The 24,481-nt window shown below is 40.3% G+C and overlaps 2 protein-coding genes across 2 annotated transcripts; one reads left to right on the forward strand and one right to left on the reverse strand.

Moving 5' to 3' along the window:
• Positions 1-3,097: 3,097 nt before the first annotated feature.
• LOC307268941 (uncharacterized protein) lies at positions 3,098-7,075 on the forward strand. The gene is made up of 2 exons (XM_080051753.1): positions 3,098-4,067; positions 5,446-7,075. Exons 1-2 carry the CDS (start codon positions 3,112-3,114, stop codon positions 5,573-5,575), a joined length of 1,086 nt encoding a protein of 361 aa, XP_079907879.1. The 5' UTR covers positions 3,098-3,111; the 3' UTR covers positions 5,576-7,075.
• A 1,568-nt stretch (positions 7,076-8,643) lies between these two features.
• Positions 8,644-23,510, reverse strand: acadvl (acyl-CoA dehydrogenase very long chain). The gene is made up of 21 exons (XM_080052035.1): positions 23,405-23,510; positions 23,072-23,159; positions 22,913-22,982; positions 20,948-21,019; positions 20,649-20,721; positions 20,476-20,540; positions 19,844-19,978; positions 19,173-19,317; positions 18,653-18,782; positions 18,368-18,493; positions 17,682-17,880; positions 15,737-15,841; positions 15,185-15,271; positions 14,788-14,850; positions 13,213-13,314; positions 12,134-12,231; positions 11,293-11,365; positions 11,116-11,188; positions 10,862-10,934; positions 10,626-10,701; positions 8,644-10,065 (listed from the first exon to the last, which is right to left on the reverse strand). Exons 2-21 carry the CDS (start codon positions 23,143-23,145, stop codon positions 9,928-9,930), a joined length of 1,977 nt encoding a protein of 658 aa, XP_079908161.1. The 5' UTR covers positions 23,146-23,159; positions 23,405-23,510; the 3' UTR covers positions 8,644-9,927.
• Between the last annotated feature and the right edge of the window lie 971 nt (positions 23,511-24,481).

Below are 24,481 nucleotides of genomic sequence, written 5' to 3' on the forward strand. Positions count from 1 at the left end.
CCCTCTGTAGCCTACTTTCGCTTATGCTCAACAGAAATCAAATAAGGCAATTTACATCAAACTACTGTAAAACAAAACAATACTGTGGGCTATGGTCCGGCTGAAAGATGGATGATGCATTCACGTGCCGTCGGACTTACTGCTTCACGCCAACTGTAACATTATTCTCATAATGGACTGGAAGAGTAGTATAGTGGAAACGCAAATTCGCGAAGCTGTGCAGCAGCTCAACGTTGTTCAAGCGTATCATTCAAATAGCCTACTAAAGGGAGTAGGCTATGAACTTCTCACTCATTGTATGAGGCACACGTAGACTACTAGGCTACTCTGGGCTATGCGTTGGTGGATCTAATAGTAGGCTACTACTATTCCTTAGACACACTAAACTATTTTGGGTCAGTTTAAACTCATGTGGGTCAATCACGCACAGGGTTAGGCTAATATAACACTAATACTTCCAAAACCTGTGCTTCTTGCGCAGTATTTGTATAATGACAAATGACATTAAACTGAGATGATAGTGAGGGGCATGTGAGGTCAACACAACTCCACCTGGTTTCACACAGCCAGACAACACTAGCAGACTATTAGTGCCACGCTACTGACACTGAGGATGAGGGGATAACAACAGTCACTTAGAAAATGTTGGACATATGAAAAAACGTGGTTGGAGTCAGATTTTGGAGAACGCTTATTAAAATAACGTTTTGTTCCAATTCAGTGAATATTTCCTCACGATTCACTACCTGTCCGTAGGTCCTATTGTGTGTGTAAAACAAAATCCAGTTTAATACACAACCTATAGGCTCTGTAAATGGGCATTTTTCAAGCTACTGTGGGCCCCTTTCTTTAAGTAAGCCTACCCTTTGTTTTTAATTGATAGCGCCTAGAGAGAGAGAGAGAGAGTGTGTGTGTGTGTGTGTGTGTGTGTGTGTGTGTGTGTGTGTGTGTGTGTGTGTGTGTGTGTGTGTGTGTGTGTGTGTGTGTGTGTGTGTGTGTGTGTACACACTGACTATGCTATCTATGGTACACACCAATAAGTAATGGAGCTATAATTCATCTGTGTGTAGGCTACTCGTTAATGTAATATCTACCATGAACACTGGGTGGCGTAATGAACTCAGGAATAAGTATGTTGGGGTTGATGTTTGTATTTCTTGACTATTAACATTTCAAATGTCTCAGTATGAGACTACATCACTTTTTATGTAACGATGGATCATGTATTCGGATAGTTATCATTATAAAGTCTACTGGTGATCTATTCTATCATTATCATTAGTTGTGTACAATTATTATTAGGTCTATAAAAGTTTTTATTTTTATTTTTTGCAGTTCCAAAATTAATTGTCTTTATGTTTTAAAGGGGTAGTTCAGGATTTTAGACATAGGGCCTTATTCCCAAGTTAGCCTTGGTGTTCTTTATCAGTGGAGACAGTTTTCAACACATTTAATTCAGTCCTTCTAGTTGCAGAGTGCGCGCACGGCATGGGGGGGGGGGATACCTAGCCTGCTACTAAAACAGTCTTACCCACTCCACAGTACACCCGAGGCCAATCAATTATAACGCCAGACTATCGATGTAAATGTCTGTGTTGATAGAATAATTTTAGAAATAAAACCAACCTCGCATCGCATGAATTATCGCATTTTGAGGGACTACTTTCTTAGCAGCAGCGGACTTCTACTTTGCTGTGTAACCGAATCACTACAGCAGAAAGTAAACAGAGCAGCGTGGGACAGAAACTGAAACTGCACTGCCACCAGTCTACCGTCATTCTGTCCCGGTTCTCTGCTGCAGCTCCAGCGGGGGCTGTCTCTACAGACACTCTTTCTCTTTCTGCCCTTTGAGCATCCCTCTCAATTCTTCATCAGTGTATTCCGGCTCGTACAGGTACGGGCAGCAGCAGGTAAACAAACTATTATAGAGCCTGTAACCTAGGTATTAGTCCGCCGCTGCCGCAGCCTACAAGGAATAAAGTCCCTCAAAATGCAATATGCGAGGTTGGTTTTATTTCTAAAATTATTCTATCAACACAGACATTTACATCGATAGTCTGGCGTTATAATTGATTGGCCTCGGGTGTACTGTGGAGTGGGTAAGACTGTTTTAGTAGCAGGCTAGGTATCCCCCCGATGCCGTGCGCTAGCTTAGCACGAGCGCACTCTGCAACTAGAAGGACTGAATTAAATGTGTTGAAAACTGTCTCCACTGATAAAGAACACCAAGGCTAACTTGGGAATAAGGCATTATGTCTAAAATCCTGAACTACCCCTTTAACGGACAATAAGAAAGACAATTTAAATTGGGCTATTATTTGTAATCAAACGAGCAAAGAACCGAGGCTGCAGTGTGTGTGTGTGTGTGTGTGTGTGTGTGTGTGTGTGTGTGTGTGTACACTGACTATGGTACACACCAATAAGTAATAATGGAGATATAATTCATCTGTGTGTAGGCTACTCGTTAATGTAATACCTGCCATGAACACTGGGTGGCGTAATGAACTCAGGAATAAGTATGGAGGGGTTGATGTTTGTATTTCTTGACTATTAACATTTCAAATGTCTCAGTATGAGACTACATCACTTTTTATGTAACGATGGATCATGTATTCGGATAGTTATCATTATAAAGTCTACTGGTGATCTATTCTATCATTATCATTAGTTGTGTACAATTATTATTAGGTCTATAAAAGTTTTTTTTTTTTGCAGTTCCAAAATTAATTGTCTTTATGTTTTAAGGACAATAAGAAAGACAATTTAAATTGGGCTATTATTTGTAATCAAACGAGCAAAGAACCGAGGCTGCAGTGTGTTTATATGTGTGTGTGTGTGTGTGTGTGTGTGTGTGTGTGTGTGTGTGTGTGTGTGTGTGTGTGTGTGTGTGTGTGTGTGTGTGTGTGTGTGTGTGTGTGTGTGTGTGTGTGTGTGTGTGTGTGTGTGTGTGTGTGTGTGAAGGAGAGAGAAAAAAGAGAAGTGAGCGTCATGAATCATACTGAGTCAGTCTTCAGTGAGACAGCGGTGAGAGAGGATCATGCAGCGGACAAACTTTCTCTCCCATCAGCCTCATCTTCATCCTATAAGTCCAGCCACGTCTCAGGTGGAGGAATGATGTCAGCGAACAACACCACGTGGTCAGCAGAGGCGAGGGGCTTCACCTGCGTGCGTTTCTACGTGTCCACGGTGTCCTTCTTGGTGCTGCTCTTCTTCAACCTCATCATCAACCCCACCATTGTGCGCGTCAAGCAGCTCCGCCGACACGCGCGCTTTGTGCTGGTGTTCCACCTGCTGCTGTCGGCGCTCGTCTACCTGGGGCTGAGCAGCGTCTTCTACTACCAGATCCACCTGAGCGCCCGGCCCTCGCGCCCCGCCTGCCTGGCCATGATCACCGTGTTGATCAGCAGCGCCTCCAACATCCTCCTCACGCTCACGGCCATGGCTCTGGACCGCTACTTCGCCGTGTGCCACCCGATGCGCTACACATCCATGTGCGGCGCGGCGCACGCGCCCTGGCTTCTTGGGGTGATGACCTGGCTCGTGGCTCTGATCATCCCCCTCAGTCTGCTCCCCCAGCCGGACTCCCAGGGCACCGGGGACAACGGCTATAGTGGGGAGTGCGGCCCGGAGCAGCTGAAGAAAGGCGGGCTGCAGAAGGTGCTGTTCATAGGTCTGTGTACGATGCTCATCTTGTACAGCTACGTGAGGATACTGGTGGAGGGGCGGCGGTTAGGGGTGCTGAACCGACGCAACCGGGCCGGTTGTAGGACCATTGCCCTTCACGGCAGCCAGCTGGCGGTGTACCTCCTCCCCAACTTTGTCAACTTCTTGCTGACGATGTTGCAGAAACGGACACTCATCCAGCCGGAGACCAAAGAGCTTGCGGCCGTGGTCATCTTCGCTTTCTTCAGCTTGGCGCAGTGCGTTGCGCCGGTTGTTTACGGTTTGCGCAAAGAGGAAATTTTGGAGCAGTTGGGTCACAGTTTCCCCTGCTGCTCCAGATACTTTAAGACAGCCCTCGGCTGGACTGTGCAAGTCAACTGGACACACGCCCACCAAAGAACACGGTAGGTCCCAATGGATCAATTCATCTAACATATAGGCCTACAGGAATCAAGGCATGAATTACCTCATCATGAGCCACCCATTATGAAGAGATTATAAATTATAGACAATTATCCAAAAGAAGAGAAAGGTTTGGGTTGCCAGACTGTAACATTTCTCTTTCTGATTAGACATTAAACGTGGAGGCGGATTTTGGAAAATAGGCCTACTTGTTGTCAAAATCAGTCAACTGGTGTCTTTAACCAAAAACATGCTATTTTGCATAGACCTATGTGCAGTAAGCCATGTGTGTATCATTTGCATATGGAAAAAAGAGGAAATATATCCACTAGATGAAAACTTGCACACCTGCGGCTAACTGTCACTTGAGGTCAGCTGAAATGTCAGAAGTCAGAAGTCAGATTTATTTATTGTCATATGCACCGTTACAGCAGTCTGACTACACTGTGTTCACATGACAAGCAGCTCATCAAAAACCTATGTGTTGTAGCCATAGACTGTATAGAAAAGAGGTTGTAGTATACAACCACAAGATGATAGAAGGGATGTGGTAACCTACTAACAACTGTTGTGACCAGATCCAGATAGCCTGTATAGTATGTTAAAGGAACAGTTTGACATCATGTGAAAAATGGCCATTCTCTTTGTTGCTGAGAGTTAAAGGTGCAGTAAAGCAATGTTGGAGACTGTTTGTTGTCAAATCACTTTCTGTCAAATTCCCTTTGTTTCAATATTAGTTAAATTAGTTTTTTTTCAGCACACATGGACAGGCAGCGAATTGTGAAGAGATATTCACTGACAAAAAAAGGCTTAAAACCCTTATAAAACGTAGGCCTATTGAAACCTGCAAAAACCCTGATCATTGTTCAACTAAAACACTTTTCATCACTTAATTATACGATGAAAACGGTAGTCGAAAGGTCTCCTTTAGAGCTTGTGTTCATTTCATATGTGTTATAGAGCCACAACTGACAGTGCAACTGACCATTGACAATCAGACCTGACTACCTGAATACTTCTTTAATGCATTTGAAGCTATACTCCCTATGCAAAGCACAAAAAGTGAATTCTCTAAAGAAAGGTGATTAATAGCTGGATAAGATCCCTTGACTGAAAGAAGCATGTGAAACTATAATTCATCTGCATATTGTCTAATATTACTACTACTACTGCTACAATGAGTAAATGAGTAATATATTTTTTTTACATTTGTTGCATGACGTGAGGATGAAACCACAGCGCATCATAAAAAAAACTTTCCTTTTAGGTGTTTTGGTATATTTGAGCATGAGAGACATGAAACCACACAAAGGTGCAGGTGAGATCACCATAGAGCTATTCAGTTTCATTTGAACTCTCTTTTCTTTTCCCCTCCATCAGGGAGCGAGCCCTCACAGGCCAGACCATCATCTCTCTGGAGGCCTCACAAGTTCCAGAGGAGGAGACCAGGCCAGTGTCAATGGGGAGTTCCTCGGAGAACTCATGTGGCGGAGATACGGCCAACGCCTGATGTGTGAAAAGGTCAATGGCACACAAGCATTTGGTAGGACGGCCTAGAGGAAAAGGGGTCCTCCCAGTAACCATGAGGTCTCTGGTTCCTCCCAGTAACCATGAGGTCTCTGGTTCCTCCCAGTAACCATGAGGTGTCTGGTTCCTCCCAGTAACCATGAGGTCTCTACTGGTTCCATTCCCGGCACTGGACAGGAGGGTGTTAGTAGTAAAACTAGTGGTGGCTGCTATTACATCTACGGTGCCCACCCGTCTCTACCATTGTGTCCTTGAGCAAGACACTTAACCCTAAACACTGCTCCAGGGGGGGCTGTACTATATGGCTGATCCTGCGCTCTGACCCCCTTCGAAGTGGAAAACTTGAGAGGGGATATGAGAAAAGACCAATTTCAATGTGCCCTCTGTACAATTCACTAACTTAACTTATTTTGCCTCAGTGGTCTCGGCTCAGGCCTGAAGAGGAACTAAAATGGAGCCGCCTTGGACGTTGGTGTGTTTATGAGGCTCCAGGTTGGGCCTTTTTTCAGGGGAGCACACGCAGGAGCTGCTCAGTGGCCCACAGAAGGAGAGACAGTAGGCCTATGGTTCAAGAAGAAGAAGAAGTGGACATGATTGTGGATTAAAGCGTCTCAAGCTTCCCTGACATCTATAGGTTCCAATCGATACCGCATCGTTTGGATTCAAAACGGTCTATTTAAAACACATCAGCTCGTGAATGTAGTTTCCATGCGTTCTCAACCTTGTGGATATTAAAACTGAAATGACTGCAGAGAAGATTGATACCACTTTGATATCCGTCAAGTTAAAGGTGAAGTAAACGGTTTATTTATGTTTATATAAATGTTAAATCGCTCTTTATTCATACAGTGATCACTTTCATAATGTGCGCGTTTCATAAAGCCGATTTCTCAGTCAGCTGCGTTGCATGTAATCGGCTAATAAACTTTTCGGGGATCCCGAAATTATTATTCAATCACAAGAGAGAACGCTACAAACCGACACCCGTCTCACTCATGGTCTCACTGCCGGTGCACGCCAGAGCGACAGATGGGTGAATGTTTATGCGCCTACAATGGCAGAGCAGGTAAAAATCCTTCCCAATGTCTGTTTTGATGGTTTTTATCATGTTTTTATCACACTTATGGATCTGAGATGATGCTAGATAACTCACTGCTTGAAGACCGCAGTGCATTAATGTGGTGATGTAGGGACAAGCGAGGGGACCGCTAACTGCAGCCAGTAACTGACAGGAAGTTAGCTAAAAGAACCATTCCGCTTACAGCACCTTTAAATATTAGACGTGGGCATTGTTGATTTGAGCAGCCTATCAAGACAAGAAGTAATAGGATTGTGCTACGAACATTTGGTCCAATCTTCTGTTAGATTACATCATCACCTTGTTGATTTGGAGAATTAATTTAATATTATCCAATGTCATTTGTTATTTTCCACTAAAAGCTATTTTTTCATATTTCAACATGATGAAGCCTAAGTAAATGAGAGAGAGAATAATACAAGAGAAGGCCTTGTGATTGGCATATTCTCCTTCTGTGGTAATTAAATAAAACTGCTACACTGCTAACAAAGTGATTATTGTATCTATTTTTTTCATAAAGCCAATTCTCAGAAATAAACTCAACCATTGTATTATGTTCACTTTTTAGACCCTCTGGTACTGTTCGGGTCAAATTGACCCAGGACATTTTTGGTGTCTTAAAAGCACTACATGAAAAAAAACATAAAATTCCTTTACATATATGACCTTTATATTAACTCCAAACAATATAACATTTGTGATTAATCTTTGCAATTCATCTTTGCTAGATCACATTTAACAATGGAAGGTCTGGTTTTAGTTGTTGGGGTTCTGTGAGTGTGTGTTTTTGTATATCTTTTCAGGCATGTTTCTGTGTGTCTGTGTGTAGGCCTATATTTGACTGTAATCGGGTCCGAATACCTTATTAGGGACATAAATGTGTGGTGGTACTACTATGCACTCTCCATTAATTTTTTTATTAAACACATTCTTCACAGAAAATAAGCTAAGGAGTTTCAGGTTGAAAAAATGTATTCTTGTATAATTTTTCTTTAAATAAAGATAAAACGGGTCAATTTGACCCGAACACCACACAAAGGTTAAAGGCCTACTTCACCAGTGGGAATATGAAGGTGTATTGAACTCTGATATCCTATGTAGTATAAATGTGCAAAAAAAATGTAATCGGTTCATCCTAGCCTGAGAAAAGGCAGAAAGAGTGTTTTAACTGTTTAACCCTACAGTTTGCCCAACTCTTGGATGAACCGATTTCTAAACATTTTGCACATTTATACTACATAGGATCTCAGAGTTCAATACACCTTCATATTCCCACTGGTGAAGTAGGCTATAAGCTCCAAAAAAGTTCACATTTATGGGGAACTAAGCCAATGTTTGGCGGAATTGTGAACTGAAAAATAATTATTTAAAAAAAATCATCAGTGAGAAGCAGATACTATATAGGGGAAAGTGTCGACCTGTAGCACAGTTAACGTTGTGCTCGGTGGTTTCTCTTTTAAAAGAGTCAGACGCAGGCTCGCACGCCCGAGGGAAATTCTCCACACTTTAACCGCAGCGCTCGTGAAGCTCTGGTACACGGCTCGTCATGTTTCAGTCTCGCGCCCACACAGCGCCGCCGACCCTCAAGTCAGTCACTTTTACCCTGGTTCCTGCTTCCTGCACCAGCATTTAACGGCTGGCAAAGAACTTACCGGTATTCACAAGAAAAGTGCACAGTGTTTGTCCTGGAAGTGCTGCAGAAGCGAAAGCAGAGCTGCCTAAAATTCGACAGAAATAGGAAGTGAGTTTGGCGGGGGAAGGATGGCTTTGATGGGGTATTTTTATTGAATTTTTGCTCAGCTTTTTTTTCTTTTAGGTTAGAAAAGCTTTTACAAAAAACAGAAAAAAAACACCTTCTATACAGTTTGAATACATTTCTCAATTGAACTCTAGACTTTACAGAAGTTGTAGCCTACTGCATTCAGGGAAAAAAACGTCTTAAAAAAATGTTTAAGGCCTTTGCACAAACAAATTCAACTGATATGAAAAGCCAAGACAAATAAATGGATGGACAGACAGACATACATAATAAGTCCTTTATTTATAAATCCCATATGAGCTTCACTCCATCAAACAGCTCTGCACAATCACTGACTCCACCTGAACAGGTGAGACAATTGTCTGACACTTTCACAAGCTATTAAACAAACAGAAAAAAGGCATTTGATTATATCCTCTATTGAATCAGCACAATGCACAGGAAGTACTTGTTTGCCGCCACACAAGTTAATGCAGAGGCAAGAACGTGCTGTACTGATTAAAGTACTTTAAATGCTTTAAAACAATTTGATTTAACAGATTAAAATCATACAAGAAATGATATCTTAAAAGAGCCAGGTTTGTAGACTGGAGAATAATCTTCTAAAGTTACAGTTTACAGTACGATGCCTGCTACTTTCGGCTGAGAAAATTATTGTGATGGACATTCGTAAACAGCCATGAGCGAGGTTGAACTGCATTTCTTTAATATACATATTTTTCGAAAACGTGAAAGCTCTTATCAAAAAAAGTTTATTATTATTATTATTATTGTTCGAGTCCAGTCACCACAAGGACCTCGAACAGCATCTGTGGACCGGCTTTGTAAGGCAAACGGGTTTGTTTTTGCTCCTAAACGTTACATGTGTCTGTGATGAGCACTGTGTGAGCTTATTAATTAACATGCAAGAAAAAGGCATTCAAGTACATGAAACACCACACCCCTATATACAGTTGAACACAATGCAGATAAGTGTACAAAGTTGCATTTTCAAAAATAAAACCATACCTTAATGTTTCAACAGATTAAAAAATGTGAAAAAATCAATGGACTCAATGAACACATTAGATAACTCAGTCATGCAGGTATTATAGAGCTCAATGATTAGCAGGATTACTTCCACTTTGCTGTCTTACTTTACTGACCAATCTAAATTAATATTTATTTCACAAATATTCAAACTCCAGCTCAATCCGAAACCTCCAACCTGAATTCTATAGGCCTCTAGAGACCCAAATAAATATGTGCTAAAAAAAACCGGGTTCAAGAGTGAAACAATACGTTTCAAATAGTGATTTCTGTTGTTTAAAATGATTCAATCCTTCAGCCCTAAGTTAGCTTCACACGGTACCCAGTACATGAGAGCTCACCAATGTGTGATGAGGTAACAACGGTGATAAATAGTCTGTGGTGACATTGACCTATAAAGCTGGTTAGAGATGGGAAATTTGAGGGAGAATACAACTAAAGAGACATGACTGTGTGTGTGTTGGTGAGTTTAGAAGCCCAGTGGATGAGGAGCCATCACTCCACCGTTCTCCACCACCACTGTAGAGATGGCCCTCAGGTTCTTGAAGAGCTGTCTGGACTCACTGGAGCGCAGGGATTTCAAGTCCCGCATAATCCGATCGTTTGCCTGAGTGACCGAGGGAGGGAGAGCATGGGATCAGTGTTTTAAAGTCAAACATGATTCCGTTAACGTAGAAAAATTTGCAGTGGAAGGGGGATTAAAAAAAAAAAAAAATCTGCATTTTCCTCAATGGATGTAAGCAATACCACTGGGTGACAGTAGCTCAGTCTGTTAAAGACTTGGGTTAAAGACAGGACTCCAGTACAGAGCAATATTGGAGTGTGGACTGATAGCTGGAGAGTCCACCTCCTGGGGTGACCCTTGAGCAGTTTAGGCCAGAACCCCTAAACTGCTTGGAGTGTGTGTGTGTGTGTGTGTGTGTGTGTGTGTGTGTGTGTGTGTAACACTAAAACAGAGTTAAAATGTCATTTCCCCAGGGGATTAATACAGTATGTGTCTCTTCTTTTTCTTCATATCTGTCAAAGCATGTTTTTATCAGAGTGATTTCTCATTTAAATTGATAAGATAATAAAAATTAGAAGTGAATGTCTGACAATATTATTGTTATCCTTTTAAGTCTTCCCTATGCATTGAGGAAATGTGTGTCAGTGTGTTAGTGCTCTTACCTCCATACACCAGGTCTCACACAGCATCTTCTCATGCTGAGCTGAAGGGGAGCCTTGACTCAGAGCGCGAGAAGCCCTGCAGAAAGGGAGGGGAAACCCTTTAGATTAGGCTGTGTAGGAGTGTGTGTGTGTGGAATAAAAAGGCCGCCAAAGAGAATGTGTGTGGGGACTGAGTGACTGCAACAGGGGACTTTGACAAAGTTAATATTTATTGTGCTGTTTGAGTGTGTGCGTACCTGGACAGGACCACCACACAAGCGTACAGGTCAATAGCACTGTCTGCCACTCTCTTCAGAACAAACTGTTCATCTGAAAACAGGAAAACAGTCCACTCAAGCTCAATGCATTACAACAAATGACCACAACACATACCAGCTGATAAAAGAACAGCACTGCAGTCAGCTTAAAAGTCCTCAATAGGACAAATAATTATGTTTCTCTGTTATGTACATCAGTTGAAATATGAGAACACACACACTCACACACTTACCGATGATTTTCTTGCCATGTTTGATCAGTAGATCCTCAACGACCACTCCAAATTGTTCAATGGCTTTAAGGATCTAGAAATGAATTATAAAAAGAGAGAAAGAATGAATTGAAGTGAAATGAACACACACACACACACACACACACACAGGTGTATTGATTGCAGGTTGTAACACACCAGTTCGCCGCTCTGTGCCAGCTCGGGGTGCACAGTTCCCTGCAGTGTCAGACCTGAGCCCAGGCCGGCCTTCCTACAAGAAGACAAGAGAAGAAGAGACAGCAGTGGTTACATCAACATGGCTGAGGAAGTAGAAAAAACAACAGTTTCTACACTTGTCCTGTGGTGAATAGGAGCAGAAATAACCCAGAACGTCTGCAGCATGAAAACAGATAAGCAACTGATGCAGATGGGTTTATTGGGAGGTTCAGGGCTTTCAGGAAATCAAGTGCTAAATGTACTGAATGTGTTGGGACAAATGGGATTCAGACACACACAAAATAATGTATTTTGTCGGCGTGGAGACATCGCTCAAACACAACAGCGGCTGTGCGATGGAAATTGCACTAATCGCTTTGAAAAGAAAGAGTGCAGGAAATTGCAACTGTGGCGGAGGGCGTGTGTGTGTGTGTAAGTTGGCAAAGCCCTGACATAAAGAATACATGTATACATAAGTTGTCAATTCTGTGTTACTGTAGAAACATGGCAGTGCAACATGGTAGCCTCCATGTAGGCTGACCTGCTGCAATGTAGATATAAAACGGCTCATGATGAATAAATAAAAGAAACTACTTTTATTTTAAGCGATTATACACTAATTCAAACATTCTTATTAAAAGTATGTTCCATTTCTACCAAGTCTGTTCTGAAAAAGGCCAACAAATTCTACACACTGCACCTTTAAATCAATGAATTGCATCCATGGTGTGTTGTGCATCACAAAAGGGAAGTCTATGGCAGTTCATTTCATCCTTTGCCCCAGACATACAGACAGACAGACAGAGTATATTGAGACTCAAACCTCTTGGCTCTCTTGGTGAGTTCTTCAGCCAGCAGACCAGCGTTGCTCAGGGGGCTCTTGAGGGCCTTCTGCAGGCTCTTCAGCTGGACACCAGCGTTCTGGAGGGAAGAGCGTGCTTTAGCAACAGTTCTGATTATTGGGGACCTTAAAACCTTATTCATCAATGAGCCTTTTGCTACGAGTGACAGGAGTTGGACACAGCTTAAAAGGTGCACTATGCAGTTTCAAGAGAGGGGGATTTGTTGCAGTTAAATAACAAAATGTAAATGTTCATGTAATACTTTTCAATTGAATACTTCATCAATCAAAACAATTATTTTGAGCCACCTTGAGTCAAATAGGACTAGAATATGTTTGTAAACCAAACTGTGGGCCCTGCTGCTGTAAGCAACAACAGTTAAACAGTAACTATTCAGGAAGCTTTCTCACTTCAAACAGTGTGCCAGGTGTCCAATTTTACACACAAAAGAAACAGGAATGAGATAATATTAAATGTCAGTGATAAAGAAATGTGCAGACTCTTAACCAATAAGTACTTTCAAACCATGTTCTTGAGTTGCATCAGATGAATGGAACGCCACTGAATAGAGTTGTAGTTAAACAAATAAATAAATTAATGAAGCGTGGATTTTAGAGAAAAACGTTGAGCTGCTTTTCTTTAGTGCGGTGGGTGCTGCTTGACCCGTCATAAACGTGACACTAGTAAACTTAAATGCAATGTGATTTTGTTTCTCGCGACAGGATCCGAGGTGAGGAATTTGAGCCTTCACCACAGGTTAATGAGAGAGTCACTCTGCCCCCCCTGTGTGAGTCACCAAGGACAACTGTTAGTCCAGGGTGGGAAAATAAGGGATTTTGAAGACATTAAAGGATTATTGTATGAAATATGCCATAAAAGGAAGTTGCTTCTTTTTTTAAGCCTACAAGATGTTACACAGAGGAAGTAGAGCTGGACTGTGAGACCGCAAGCAGAAATTGCTTTATCTCTATGAGAACGGCTGTAATTTTCCACACAGACCCCAGATCAGATCTGCACAGTCACACTAAAATACAAGAAAAAAAGCTCCTTTGGTTTCTACCTGGAAGCCATTGAGGGCCACAAACAGCCTCAGGATGTCGTTGGTGCCTTCAAAGATCCGGAAAATTCTCAGATCCCTCATCACCCTCTCAATTCCAGAGCCCTGGGAGAGAAAAGAAACATAGAGATGATCTTGGTGAAAACCAAATTGAAAACTTTTTTTAAATGAAATCCTATTCGGAATAGAGCCCCAGTAAACACATCAAACCATCCTTTACTATTAAGAAAGCCCCTCAATTCATGTTCTGAGAACATACTCTGCTCTGAAATGTACTCTTGAATTCAGCCTGAGATCTTTGTTTAGGCCACTCGTCTGTACATCACCAGATTTTGCATTGAACAAGAGGCATACGCTGTGTTATTTATCAAAGTTTACACCTTAGGAGATATTTTGATCGGGGCTTCTCGCACAAGCTCTAAATAAGGTAGTGAAAACGCCAGCTGCAAACAGGAATAAAGACGGCAGTGGTGTACAATTCATTTCTGTGTTTTTTTGAATTGTGCATGTGAAAGCCACTGTTCATATGTCAGGCTGTGTGGATAATGTGAGTCAAAACGCCTCCTATCAGCAGAGCTCATCGAAGTCTGTTGTACCAGTGTCCCCCCCCCCCCCCCTCTTTGGTTAGACGGTTCATACACGATTAATAATTTCACACTTGAAGTACACAGAAAAAACCTGTATTATGTACTATTACAACACAGGAGCATGTTACAACATATGCATTCAAAATCAACAAAGCTATTTAATCCACCCCCTGTGTAAGTACAATTTGCACTTGTTTGTTTTAAGCAGAGACAACCTTTATGTTTACACAGCCTTCTCTTTGCCCCCTCATATCTTCACGTTAACTTCTTGATTGAATTTTTTTTTCCACACAAAGAAACCCCTCAATAGTGGTATCAAGAGTGTGAGCGTTTTCGTATGCAGAAACAATGTGACTCAAAATACCGCAGTGGCATTGTGTATGTGATGATAAAAAAGGAAACAAAAAGGAAATCCCCTTAAATTGATGCTCTGTGTGTGTTGCTTTATTGTATTATTGTTGTAAATTGTAGCAGTCTTCACGTTTTGGGTTTGACCCAGAGTTCAACACACAGCATGTTGACAAATGGTAGTCTAAGTTGATAAGTGCCACTCACTGACTTTAAGTGACCCACCTAAAACACATGTAACATTCCTCATTTAAAGCTGGGGTATATCATTTCTGATTGGTCAAAGTTAACACGAGCTGTACACTTTGACCAATCAGAGCGAGGTTCCAATTCTCTGTTCTTATTGGCTGTTGGGACTGTCCATTCACTTTGGCACGACTTTGTTGGTGTAGAGCGTGTTAGGGAGGGACCATAGGGGAGGGACCAAAGAGAACAAGTGGAGGGGTTGAGGTATTTGAATCTCTATCCCAACTGCCATTTTCTCCCCAAATCCTCCACCCCAGCTTTAAGACACACAATTTGTTTTTGTCTCTTAACCTTTTTGTGTTTGAAACCCTAGCAGCTGCAAATACAAACTAAATCCATCTTAGATCTATTTTTCTTTCCCCTGTGCAGAAACAGGATGTGGCCAGAGAGCACTCACCTTCATGAAGCCCATGCCTCCCATGACCTGAATACACTCGTCAGTCACTGTCCACGCGGCTTCCTGTAAAAAAAAAACGACACAAATTCAAAATGCCATCTTCAAAAAAAACAAAGACGAACAGAGAACTTCCTCCATCACTACTTCCAGTCTCCTAACTGACTAACAGAAAAAGGAACAACTGAAAATATTATGAAAGATTTTTTTTTTTTTTTTACAAAAACACATCCTTGAGTAAAAAGAAAAACATGACGATACATTTACAAAGTAAAAACAAAAGAATGTGACATTTGGTGTAAGAGGCATTTATGCACATGTCAGCCATGCATTATGGGAATTCTTAGCCCCTGTTGTTTGCGTGTTTAGCCCATGAATCAGTTGTGTTGTGAGTTCTTACAGAGGCAAAGATCTTGCTGATGGCAGCCTCGATGTGATAATCAGTGGATCCACTGTCCATGTTGCCGCTGATCATGTAGGCCATCGACTGGGAAAACACAGAGGGACTTCAGTCAGTATTCATTCAGGACATCTGGTTAAGTTCCAGCAGTGGTGTACAATATAATCAACAGAGTGAAAAGTGTTCTGGCAGCCTATTTGCCTTTACTTTTGCTTTCCCGTTTTACATAAAAGATAAAAACTAAATATAAATTTTTATTAATTGCCATAAATGAAAGCAAAAATACATTATTTAACTAAATTTGCCACAGAATGCAAACATAAGCCTAATCTTCTCTGTGGCTTTAACAGAAGCTAGATTTGTTGAGAGATTTGTAGATAACGCTGCCGCACAGCAGTTTTACGGTAAAACAGGAAACAAAAGCAGATACTCAATACTGAATACTGACTGGAATTTTTTTTCTTAAAGCATGATTCAGCAGCATCCTGTCATAAAAAAACACTGCATGAGAGGCACAGGAAGGGGGAATACAAAGGTCTGTTGTTGTCTGACCTCTGTGACGTACTGCAGCATGGTCATGTGAGCCACCTTCTCCTGGATGGCTCCGTAGGTGTGGATCTTGCTCCCAAACTGGGTCCTGTTGGCCGCATGGTCCACCTGATGAAAAGAGATGAAATACAACGGTCACCCATCACACATATATTTTTTCAATTTATTCAGTTTACTGTATTGCACATATTATAAGTAATGTTCTTCATATTGCACATCTCAATTTCTTTACTTTGCTATACTATTTGGTCTAGACTTACTTTTTGCACCATTTAGAATGTATTTACTATATATATTACTTAACTTGTTTATCCTTTTCTACTTATTGCAACGTGGGTTGGAGAAAAACGCAAGTACATTTTTCTTCACGTTTTTAATCGTTTTCTTTCAAAAGCTTTCCAGTGTTGTGAACTAGCATGTATGCTAAGACACTTGAAGCATCTGGATGGTCAAATCAAATGTAATGGTGATGTCCATGTCAAATGAATTATAATCAAACTCATAGTTGCAGACCGAGCAGTATTTTGGAACAGCACCAAACAGACATAGATGGGGGTTAAATTATGAATCCAAGTTCCTCATACATTTAAGACTTTTTTGGGGCCCCTGATAAAGGGTTGTCACTGTCTAGTTTTAGTGCATAAAGAGGAAGTATGGCACTGCTGGCTAAGGGGGAAGGAGTATAGCGCAAGAAAAAACAGTCGCACTGCAAGCCAAAAAAAGGACATGACTCCACTGACAGGAAGAGGTGTGTAGTGTTATACCTTAATGTTTGAAATTCTAATGTTTTTATATTTATGCTGCATTCTTCTTTGCACTCCATTTAACTGCACCCACTTAGCAGATAAAACAAATATATAAAGCTTTTTTTAAGTCAAATTTAAAAAGGAGATTCCCCCATTATATGCTTTAATATGTTGTATTCTTTTAGCTACACTTTGCAAACAGATAATGACAGGACTGATTATTGCACAACACCAGAATGTGCGTGTTGCCAGGTTTGCAGTGTTCTCATCCCCCCGAAAAAGGTTAAAAGAAAACATCTGGATGATATGTTTCTGATGATGCAAATGAATGCAGCAGTCCACGAGACAGTACCGTTGGGTACTATAAACTACTTCTGCTTGTGCAACAGTGGCAGTGCTACAAGATGAATGCTCAAGAGTTCATTTAAATTGAAAGGGCTTATTTACCTTATTCAAGGTAGGTGGTTGCTGAAAGGCTAAAACCCTTATTTGTTTACATAAACAGTCTAAAATGTGAACGTTTGGGGAGGGCGGGGGGGGGGGGAGACAACAAACGTGAGCAGAGCACGTTTGAATGTATAAGGCCCGTAACCTCAGCAGGAAGTTGCATAACAGAATAAAGGCAAGCTGAACTACCTAGAAGGGGAATTTCCCACCAACCCACAGACAATGCAATACAGAGTTAGAAGACAATGCAGAAAAAGAAGTAGCATATGGGAAACACAACAACACTCAGAGTGGGGCAGCTGGTAGCTATTAGTGAATCTTTTGGAATCCCACGATTCGTTTATGTCTATTTTAATGTGAAGCTTGTAATGCATGTGACTTTAAGGGAAGTCAACATTACAGGCGGCAGCAAAATACATATATTTAAAAAAGAAAGAAGAAGATTTTAAGTAGCTACGAGAAACTTTTAAAATATTTTTGAAACAGTCTAATTTTCCCTCCGATGATCATAAATAATAATACATTTTCTACGTGTGGTAAAAACACTACCGCTTTTGTCCAAAGGGGCCGCTAAAATAAAATAAAAACTGAAAGTTCCTTGTAGCAACTTTATTTTTGTATTTAATTTGTTTTATCTATTCTTTGCAAATTAGGAATCGATTCAGAATCACAGAAGATGGGAATATATTTTTTTTTTTAGATTTTTAGATTTAGATGTAGTGTCTACACTGTCTGCAGGGGTGTGTCTGACTCACAGCTTGGGTGATGGCTGCCTTCATGGTTCCAGAGAGAGCGGCCGCCATGCCAAAGCGCCCGTTGTTCAGGATGTTCATTGCCACCTTGAAGCCGGCGCCCACGCTGTCCAGCACACAGTCTGCAGGCACGCGCACGTTGTCAAAGTAAACCTCTGCGGTGTTGGACGCCTTGATGCCCATCTTCTTCTCTGGGGGGCCGCTGGTTGGGGGGGGGGGGGGGGGGGCAAAAGTGGGTGATTAGTGATTGCATTGGAAGTTAAATTTAAGACTTTTTTAATGCCCACATACAATGAAATCTAAAAAAAACGCCAAATATCAAGACATACTGCTAAAAGTAGTAAGGAATATGAATGGAAATTGACGGACTTTTACTAAAAACATTTATTATAAACTCCCAGAAAATATACTCACATTGATATATTGTAACAATAGCTTAGTGTTGTATGAGTATACTTTTGATATCAAAATCAAGAAGTGCTAATTTATTTGACCCCTCTCCAAGTCATTTAAAAAGGGAAAAATATAAGTCCCTTGTAAGGGAAGTTCAATACTTTTAAGGTCTTTCTTAATTAAATCAATACTTTTTTAAATGTGTTTAAGACCCCTGTGAACGGTAAAGAGACATAGCTCAGTGATAATCAGTGAATAATGTGAAAAAAAAATAAAAAATAAAAAACTGTGCTCACTGTGTCACTCCTCCAAAGCTCCTCTCCACGATGAAGGCAGTGATCTTGTCCTTCATCTCCCCGGTCTTGGGGTCCTTCATGGGGGTCTTGGCGAACACAGTGAAGATCTCAGCCAGACCTCCGTTGCTGAGGGACCAAAAACAGAGCTTTAGAACAGTATTAAGCAAAAGACACCAGCGCTTTCTAGTCGTGATGTTGTACAATGCTGCCTCCTTGTGGGGAAGTAAAAACCATTAAAAAAAATAACTTTTGATAATGTATTCTCCTTGAGTGTGTGTCTCTGACCTGATCCAGATCTTTCCTCCGTTGAGAGTGAAGTATGTTCCGCATTCCGACTGGATGGCGGTGGTCTTGATGGAAGCAGCGTCAGACCCACTGGCTGGTTCAGTCAGGCAGAAGGCTGCTAAGGTCTCACCTGGGGAGGGACACAGATTCAACAGTTCTATTCTATGTGCTTCCTTCATTCATTGCAGTACGTTGCATCTTAATACAATGAAAACATGTTGTCACCTTAAATCGCGACATTAATATGAATCCAAAGATCAAACTAACAAAAAATAAAATAACCAAAATAAACAAATAAATTGTACTTGCTAGTATTATCTGTGTAGTTAAACTTCATTTACAGCCATCTGAGTAAATTTTGCTTAAAAAATACAATGCCCAGCGAGTATATATAATCACATCCCATATTTACAGACTAAGATCTCAAGTAGGAACCTGAAGAAAAAGGGGATTAAAAACGACCAGCTTTATCCTATAACGATCATGTTTGCTGTTGTGTACAGAGCTAGCTTCTTCTCACCTGTGGCCAGTTTAGGCAGGTACTTCTCCTTCTGAGCTTTGTTCCCAAAGAGCAGAATGCCCTTAAAGCCAATGGACTGGTGGGCGCCCAGAGTGATGCCCACGCCCAGGTCATGACTGCCTACGATCTCCACTAACCGGGCATACTGGAATGGAAGAGGGGGGGTGGGAGACGTTAGATAAGGTTAACATCACATTTTATATATTTTTTTAAACTTTGCCCAATTTTCATAACCTTACTGAGGCCTGTTTTGCATGCCTTTGGCTCTGTAATGAATCTCTTCACTGCATTTCCCTTAAGCCATGTGTTATATTTGTCATTTAAAAAGCCATTAATGATTATTAAACACACACACACACACACACACACACGGCATTCTTGTGGATAAGCAAATATACAAGATTTGAAACTATGGTAAATCAAAAAGGAACTATTTGAATAAGACAATGTTTTAACACTAGTGAAATTCAGTGTAAATTCTAAACTTTTTCTAAACAATCAGTTAATTCCAAACCCTTTCCAGACCTGTACATTTTTTTTTTTTTTTTTTTTTTCAAATTTCATAACTTTTCCAGTAATTTCATGACGGTGGGAACCCTGGTTATTGCATTAGACTCAATGTAATCCCCTAATCTACAAATCTTTCCAGACTAAATGTGACGCCAACGCACCTGTGTGTTGGAGAGACCCAGGCCGCCCAAGTCACAGGGCACCTGCAGACCAAAGGCCCCCATCTCCTTCAGCCCCTGCATGGTGTGGTCCTCTACCTTCTCAAGGGCGTCGTTGGCAGCCGGGTCATTCACCTCCTGAAAGCAGGAACACAGAGGGGGGGATTAACGGTGGGGGGGGGGGGGGGGGGGGTCGGACAGAAATATCCAACAGCTCAAAATAGCCCTATGTTCCAATCCCCATACTTCCCTGCTATTTAGTATAGGAGAAAAAAAGATTTAGGCTGTCCCAATTCTTGTGAACAGATTAAGTATGCCTAAAAATACCCTGATATCTATTACATCCGGTGGAGATTTCTTTGTGTTGAAATCAGCATGCTATTTTGGGCAATTCTGAGCCACAATCCAGTGTTCACTGGAAGTGACATCACATAGACGGAGCCTCCATATGAAAACAACCAAGGATGTGATGGATATAAAAGCAAGAGGCAAGATCAAGACGCAATGTTATGATGAAACAGATAAGTAAAGGTATGTCCCAATTGTGTGCCTACTGCATGCTAACTAGATTAATTTTATATGCTGTAGTATGTAGAAAAAAAATTAACAGTATTTGGAACTAGGTTTGAATTTACCAGGAAGAATTTGTGGACGGGATCCACAAGCTCCCGGAGAAACTGCTCCTGCTCCTCGTTCATGACTATGGCACAGATAAAAGTGATCAAGGAGTCATTCATTTGAGTTCTACAGAGATTATATTTATGAAAAAAAAACTGATAGTAAGAATATGTCCTGAATCTGATATTACCTGAGGGAAAGGGAAACACTTGAGCGGTCTGGATCTGCCCTCTGAAAATGTTGACAGCAAAGGATTTGGATTCCTGTGGAAAATGAAGTCAAACTTGAGAGTGAATCCACATGTTTGGTTTAGGACCCTTTATTCTTAGATGTGTGAACTAGTCGATAAGGTTGATGCAAACAAACAAACAAGTTATACCACTAAAATGCTGTTTGAAGCCGTTCAAAAGAAAATGTAAAAAAGGAAAATAACAACATGGGCTCATATATAATTAACCTATTCATCAGTAATAGTTAACATTAGCTTACAACAGCAGCAGCCGTCTTCTTTTCCACTTTGGGAGCAGTGTCACTACCGACCGCCGTCTTGTCCAACACCGCCTGATGAAAAAAACAAACAGAATGAGCCCTAAGCTAGCAGGGGAATAACAAGCCCTGAGAAAAAATGTAGCTTACAAATATTTGTTCTAGTTGGTCATCTTTTGACTGTTAATTAGTAATTGATAGAATGTATATAGTGCTTTATTGGAGGTCATGCAAAGACACTTAACATTATACATATAGAAAATCATACTTATAGAAAAAGAAAATACAGACAAATTAAAGATAAGGTTTGGTATGGAGTCAGGTGTAATTATGCTTTCTTAAAGAGGTGAGTTTTGACTTGACTTTTGAATGAGTTTATTTAGTCTGAGATGCTGATGTTTGGAGGGAGGGAGTTCCAGAGGGTTGGGTGCAGTTACATAAAATGCTTAATGTCCGAGTTTAAAAATGCGTTGTGTCACTTTAGACACATTTGTAACACTTTCTTTTTTTTAGATAATGCGTATTTCAATAAATAAAAAGTTCCTGTACACCTATCGACAGTAACAAGTATTTATATATATTTAAGGGTTCAAAAAAGTAAATTTTTTCAATATGTTTTGGGTGTAAAAAAAAACGGACCATTTAATCGTTATCGTAATTTTTCTCTGAAAATAATCGAAATCGGCACTCAAATCCATATCGGTCGACCCTAATTTGTTCTCAAATAAACACAAAACAAACAGAACCTCTGTGATGGGTAAAGTATGATATTTGGAGAGCTGCCATATTTGCAGGTGAAATAAATGGAAACAAATCTCACTCTCCTGTACGTCCTTTTGGTTGCATTCTCAAAATAAACACATAAGTATTTCAAAAGGGATGTATGTAACGATACATCAATATAGATAGAAATATCGATTCATCAGCCAAAGATCTAATCGTATTGATGCAACACCCAAACTTAAATGCATATCGCTGTCTTTAATACATAGTTTTTAGTTTTAGTTTTTATTCGAATAATTACCCAGACTGCACCTAAACCCCCTGGAGGAAAGCCCAGGGAAAACTCTACAATGTTTCCCCAACATTTATTGAATTGTGTGTCCCACTGTAAGGCTGATTGATGAGGTGAGGTAACTTAGATAAAGATAGAAGGAAACTAGGTGAGAGGACAGCAACTTAGGGCGTGACATTCCTCCCGAAAGTAATGCACTATTATGCAGAAAACACCATAAAAAGGTAAACAGAGGCAAAGCTGAAGCTGATATTCTGAATCAAAGCAATGCAACAAACAAATGGAAGCCACTGACAACTCATTACTCATTAACTGTATCATCTACAGTTTTTGAAATCGTTTTACTCATTTACATTCATCTACTTCCACATATTAAATTTGATTGCATTTGAAAATATTACCCTTATTTTACTGTTAAAATCCATGCGGTTTTTATTATTTTAGCTTGCTTTATCAAGTGCGTTTCATTTTCCAACTTATTTTCATGGTTGAATATTCAATGGCATTTCTATTTAAATGTAAAGCACTCGGATTTCTATGTAGCTATCCAACTTGAGCTGCATTTCTTGTATATATGCTTTACAAATACAGTTGTAATAGTTTATCATTATAAACTATATCATAAATTAAACTACTGAAGCACAGACGTGTCATCTCATACCAAGACAGTGGAACATATCTATTACCACCTGAACTCTTCCCTGAATAACTGCACGTCACCCACATCCATGGTGTCACTGTCACCTTTATAAATGTACCATGTGACCAATGAACTTTCCCCCACTTCCAGCGGGAGGGGCTGTCTATGTTATGAAAGCCAGACCCTGCATCAAGGACAATACACAGACTCCAAGAATATCACAGAACCACAGCATGCATCAAAATGTATTGGCAAAGGGGCTATCTGTTATAGAAAAATATATCTGATGTATTATTTGCTTATGTCTTCGTACCTCTGCGGCTTGACTTGCGTAGAGACGGGCGTTCGACACAGCAACCACAGCCCCGGCATGACGCTGACCTCTGTATCCCAGAATAGAAATGATAGGTTATTTTAAAAAGAGTATGAATATGCAAGAACATTTTGAATAATAGCTTAAAACGTGACCTACCCGGACAGCAGAGGGGGAATGCGGAGAATACTGCCGCACAGAGCGGATGACTGGCTCACTTTACGAAGCAGCATGATTTTATTTAGTTCTAGTAAACAAAAAATACAAAAATGTTACTAGAAATACAAACAATTGTCAAACACAGTCAGAAACAATGCCAAGCTATCCGTTTCAGCTAGCAGGTAGCTTACGGCTACGTAACGACGTCAGTTTGTTTTGTAACTTGGCAGATTCTGATTTGCGTTTGATTCCCCGCACAAAAAAGCAGGAAATGCAGTTAAATATATGGATACCTCATAAATTATATCAAGGAAACCAATTAAGAGTACACACCTGAACAAGATATGATATGACACGTCCCCTGCGTCCGTCCAGTGGCCGACTGTTCTTACGAATGATACTCTCTGCGCTTAACCTGAATTGTCCCCTCCGAAGCCTCGTTCGCCGGATGTGCGGTCTGTCTCCCCGCAGTGCTTCATGGGATTTGAAGTTTTACTAGGCTATCCGAGACTGCATTGTACTCTACTATCTATGATTGTATAATGAATACAAGATATGTAAATAAATATAATTAAAATAAATACACCAGTTAACATAATGACTATGAATAAAAATAAAATAAAAAATATGGTAAAAAGGCAGATTTTATTTTTTATTATATAACCTATTTAAAATATAGTTCCTACTGCAGGAATACTAGCCTATTTCCCATCTAGGACGAAGTAAGTATCTAATATATACTGTGTACTGTAATTTGTTTACATAGACTTATTTGACTTTTGTATTCAAGTGTTATGCCAGTGAGATATTAAAAGCAAAGTCTCGAATTTCCAAAACCTGAAAACATTGCACAAACCTTTCCAAAACTACATATAATTTTGCTAGCTCAATGTAATTAGCCTACATAAACACTGTTATAAACTCTTTGAAGGCACAGTGCAATATTGTACAATATGGCCACTTTTAGTTATTCCATTATTGAGTTATTATCAATGCTGCATTGACATGTAAAAAAGTAATTTAAAGTTAGAGGGGGAGAGCTAGATTTACTTTCAGTTCATTTGTTCATAGTCATTTGATAAGCTGATCATGTTTTGTGTGTTAAATCTCATTGTAAAAAGTTACTAGTATCCATAGCTGTTAATAAATGTAGTAAAAAGTGCAAAAGTTCCCTATGAAATGTAGATGTAGCAATACAAAGAAGCATAACATAGAAAAACGTATATAAAATAAAATAAACACTTATGTGGTGACATATTTATGAGTGTACCTCACATAGAAAAACATGAGTAAATGTACCAAGATATTTCCCCCCCACTGATACCTCCATATGACGATATAGTTCATACATCTGGGAATGACCGTTGGTGCTTGCATGAAATAATAATAAATTGTACTAATTGTACAACT

Source organism: Ammodytes marinus (assembly GCF_949987685.1).
Source record: "Ammodytes marinus genome assembly, chromosome: 23".
NCBI classification, from domain to species: Eukaryota; Metazoa; Chordata; class Actinopteri; order Uranoscopiformes; family Ammodytidae; genus Ammodytes; species Ammodytes marinus.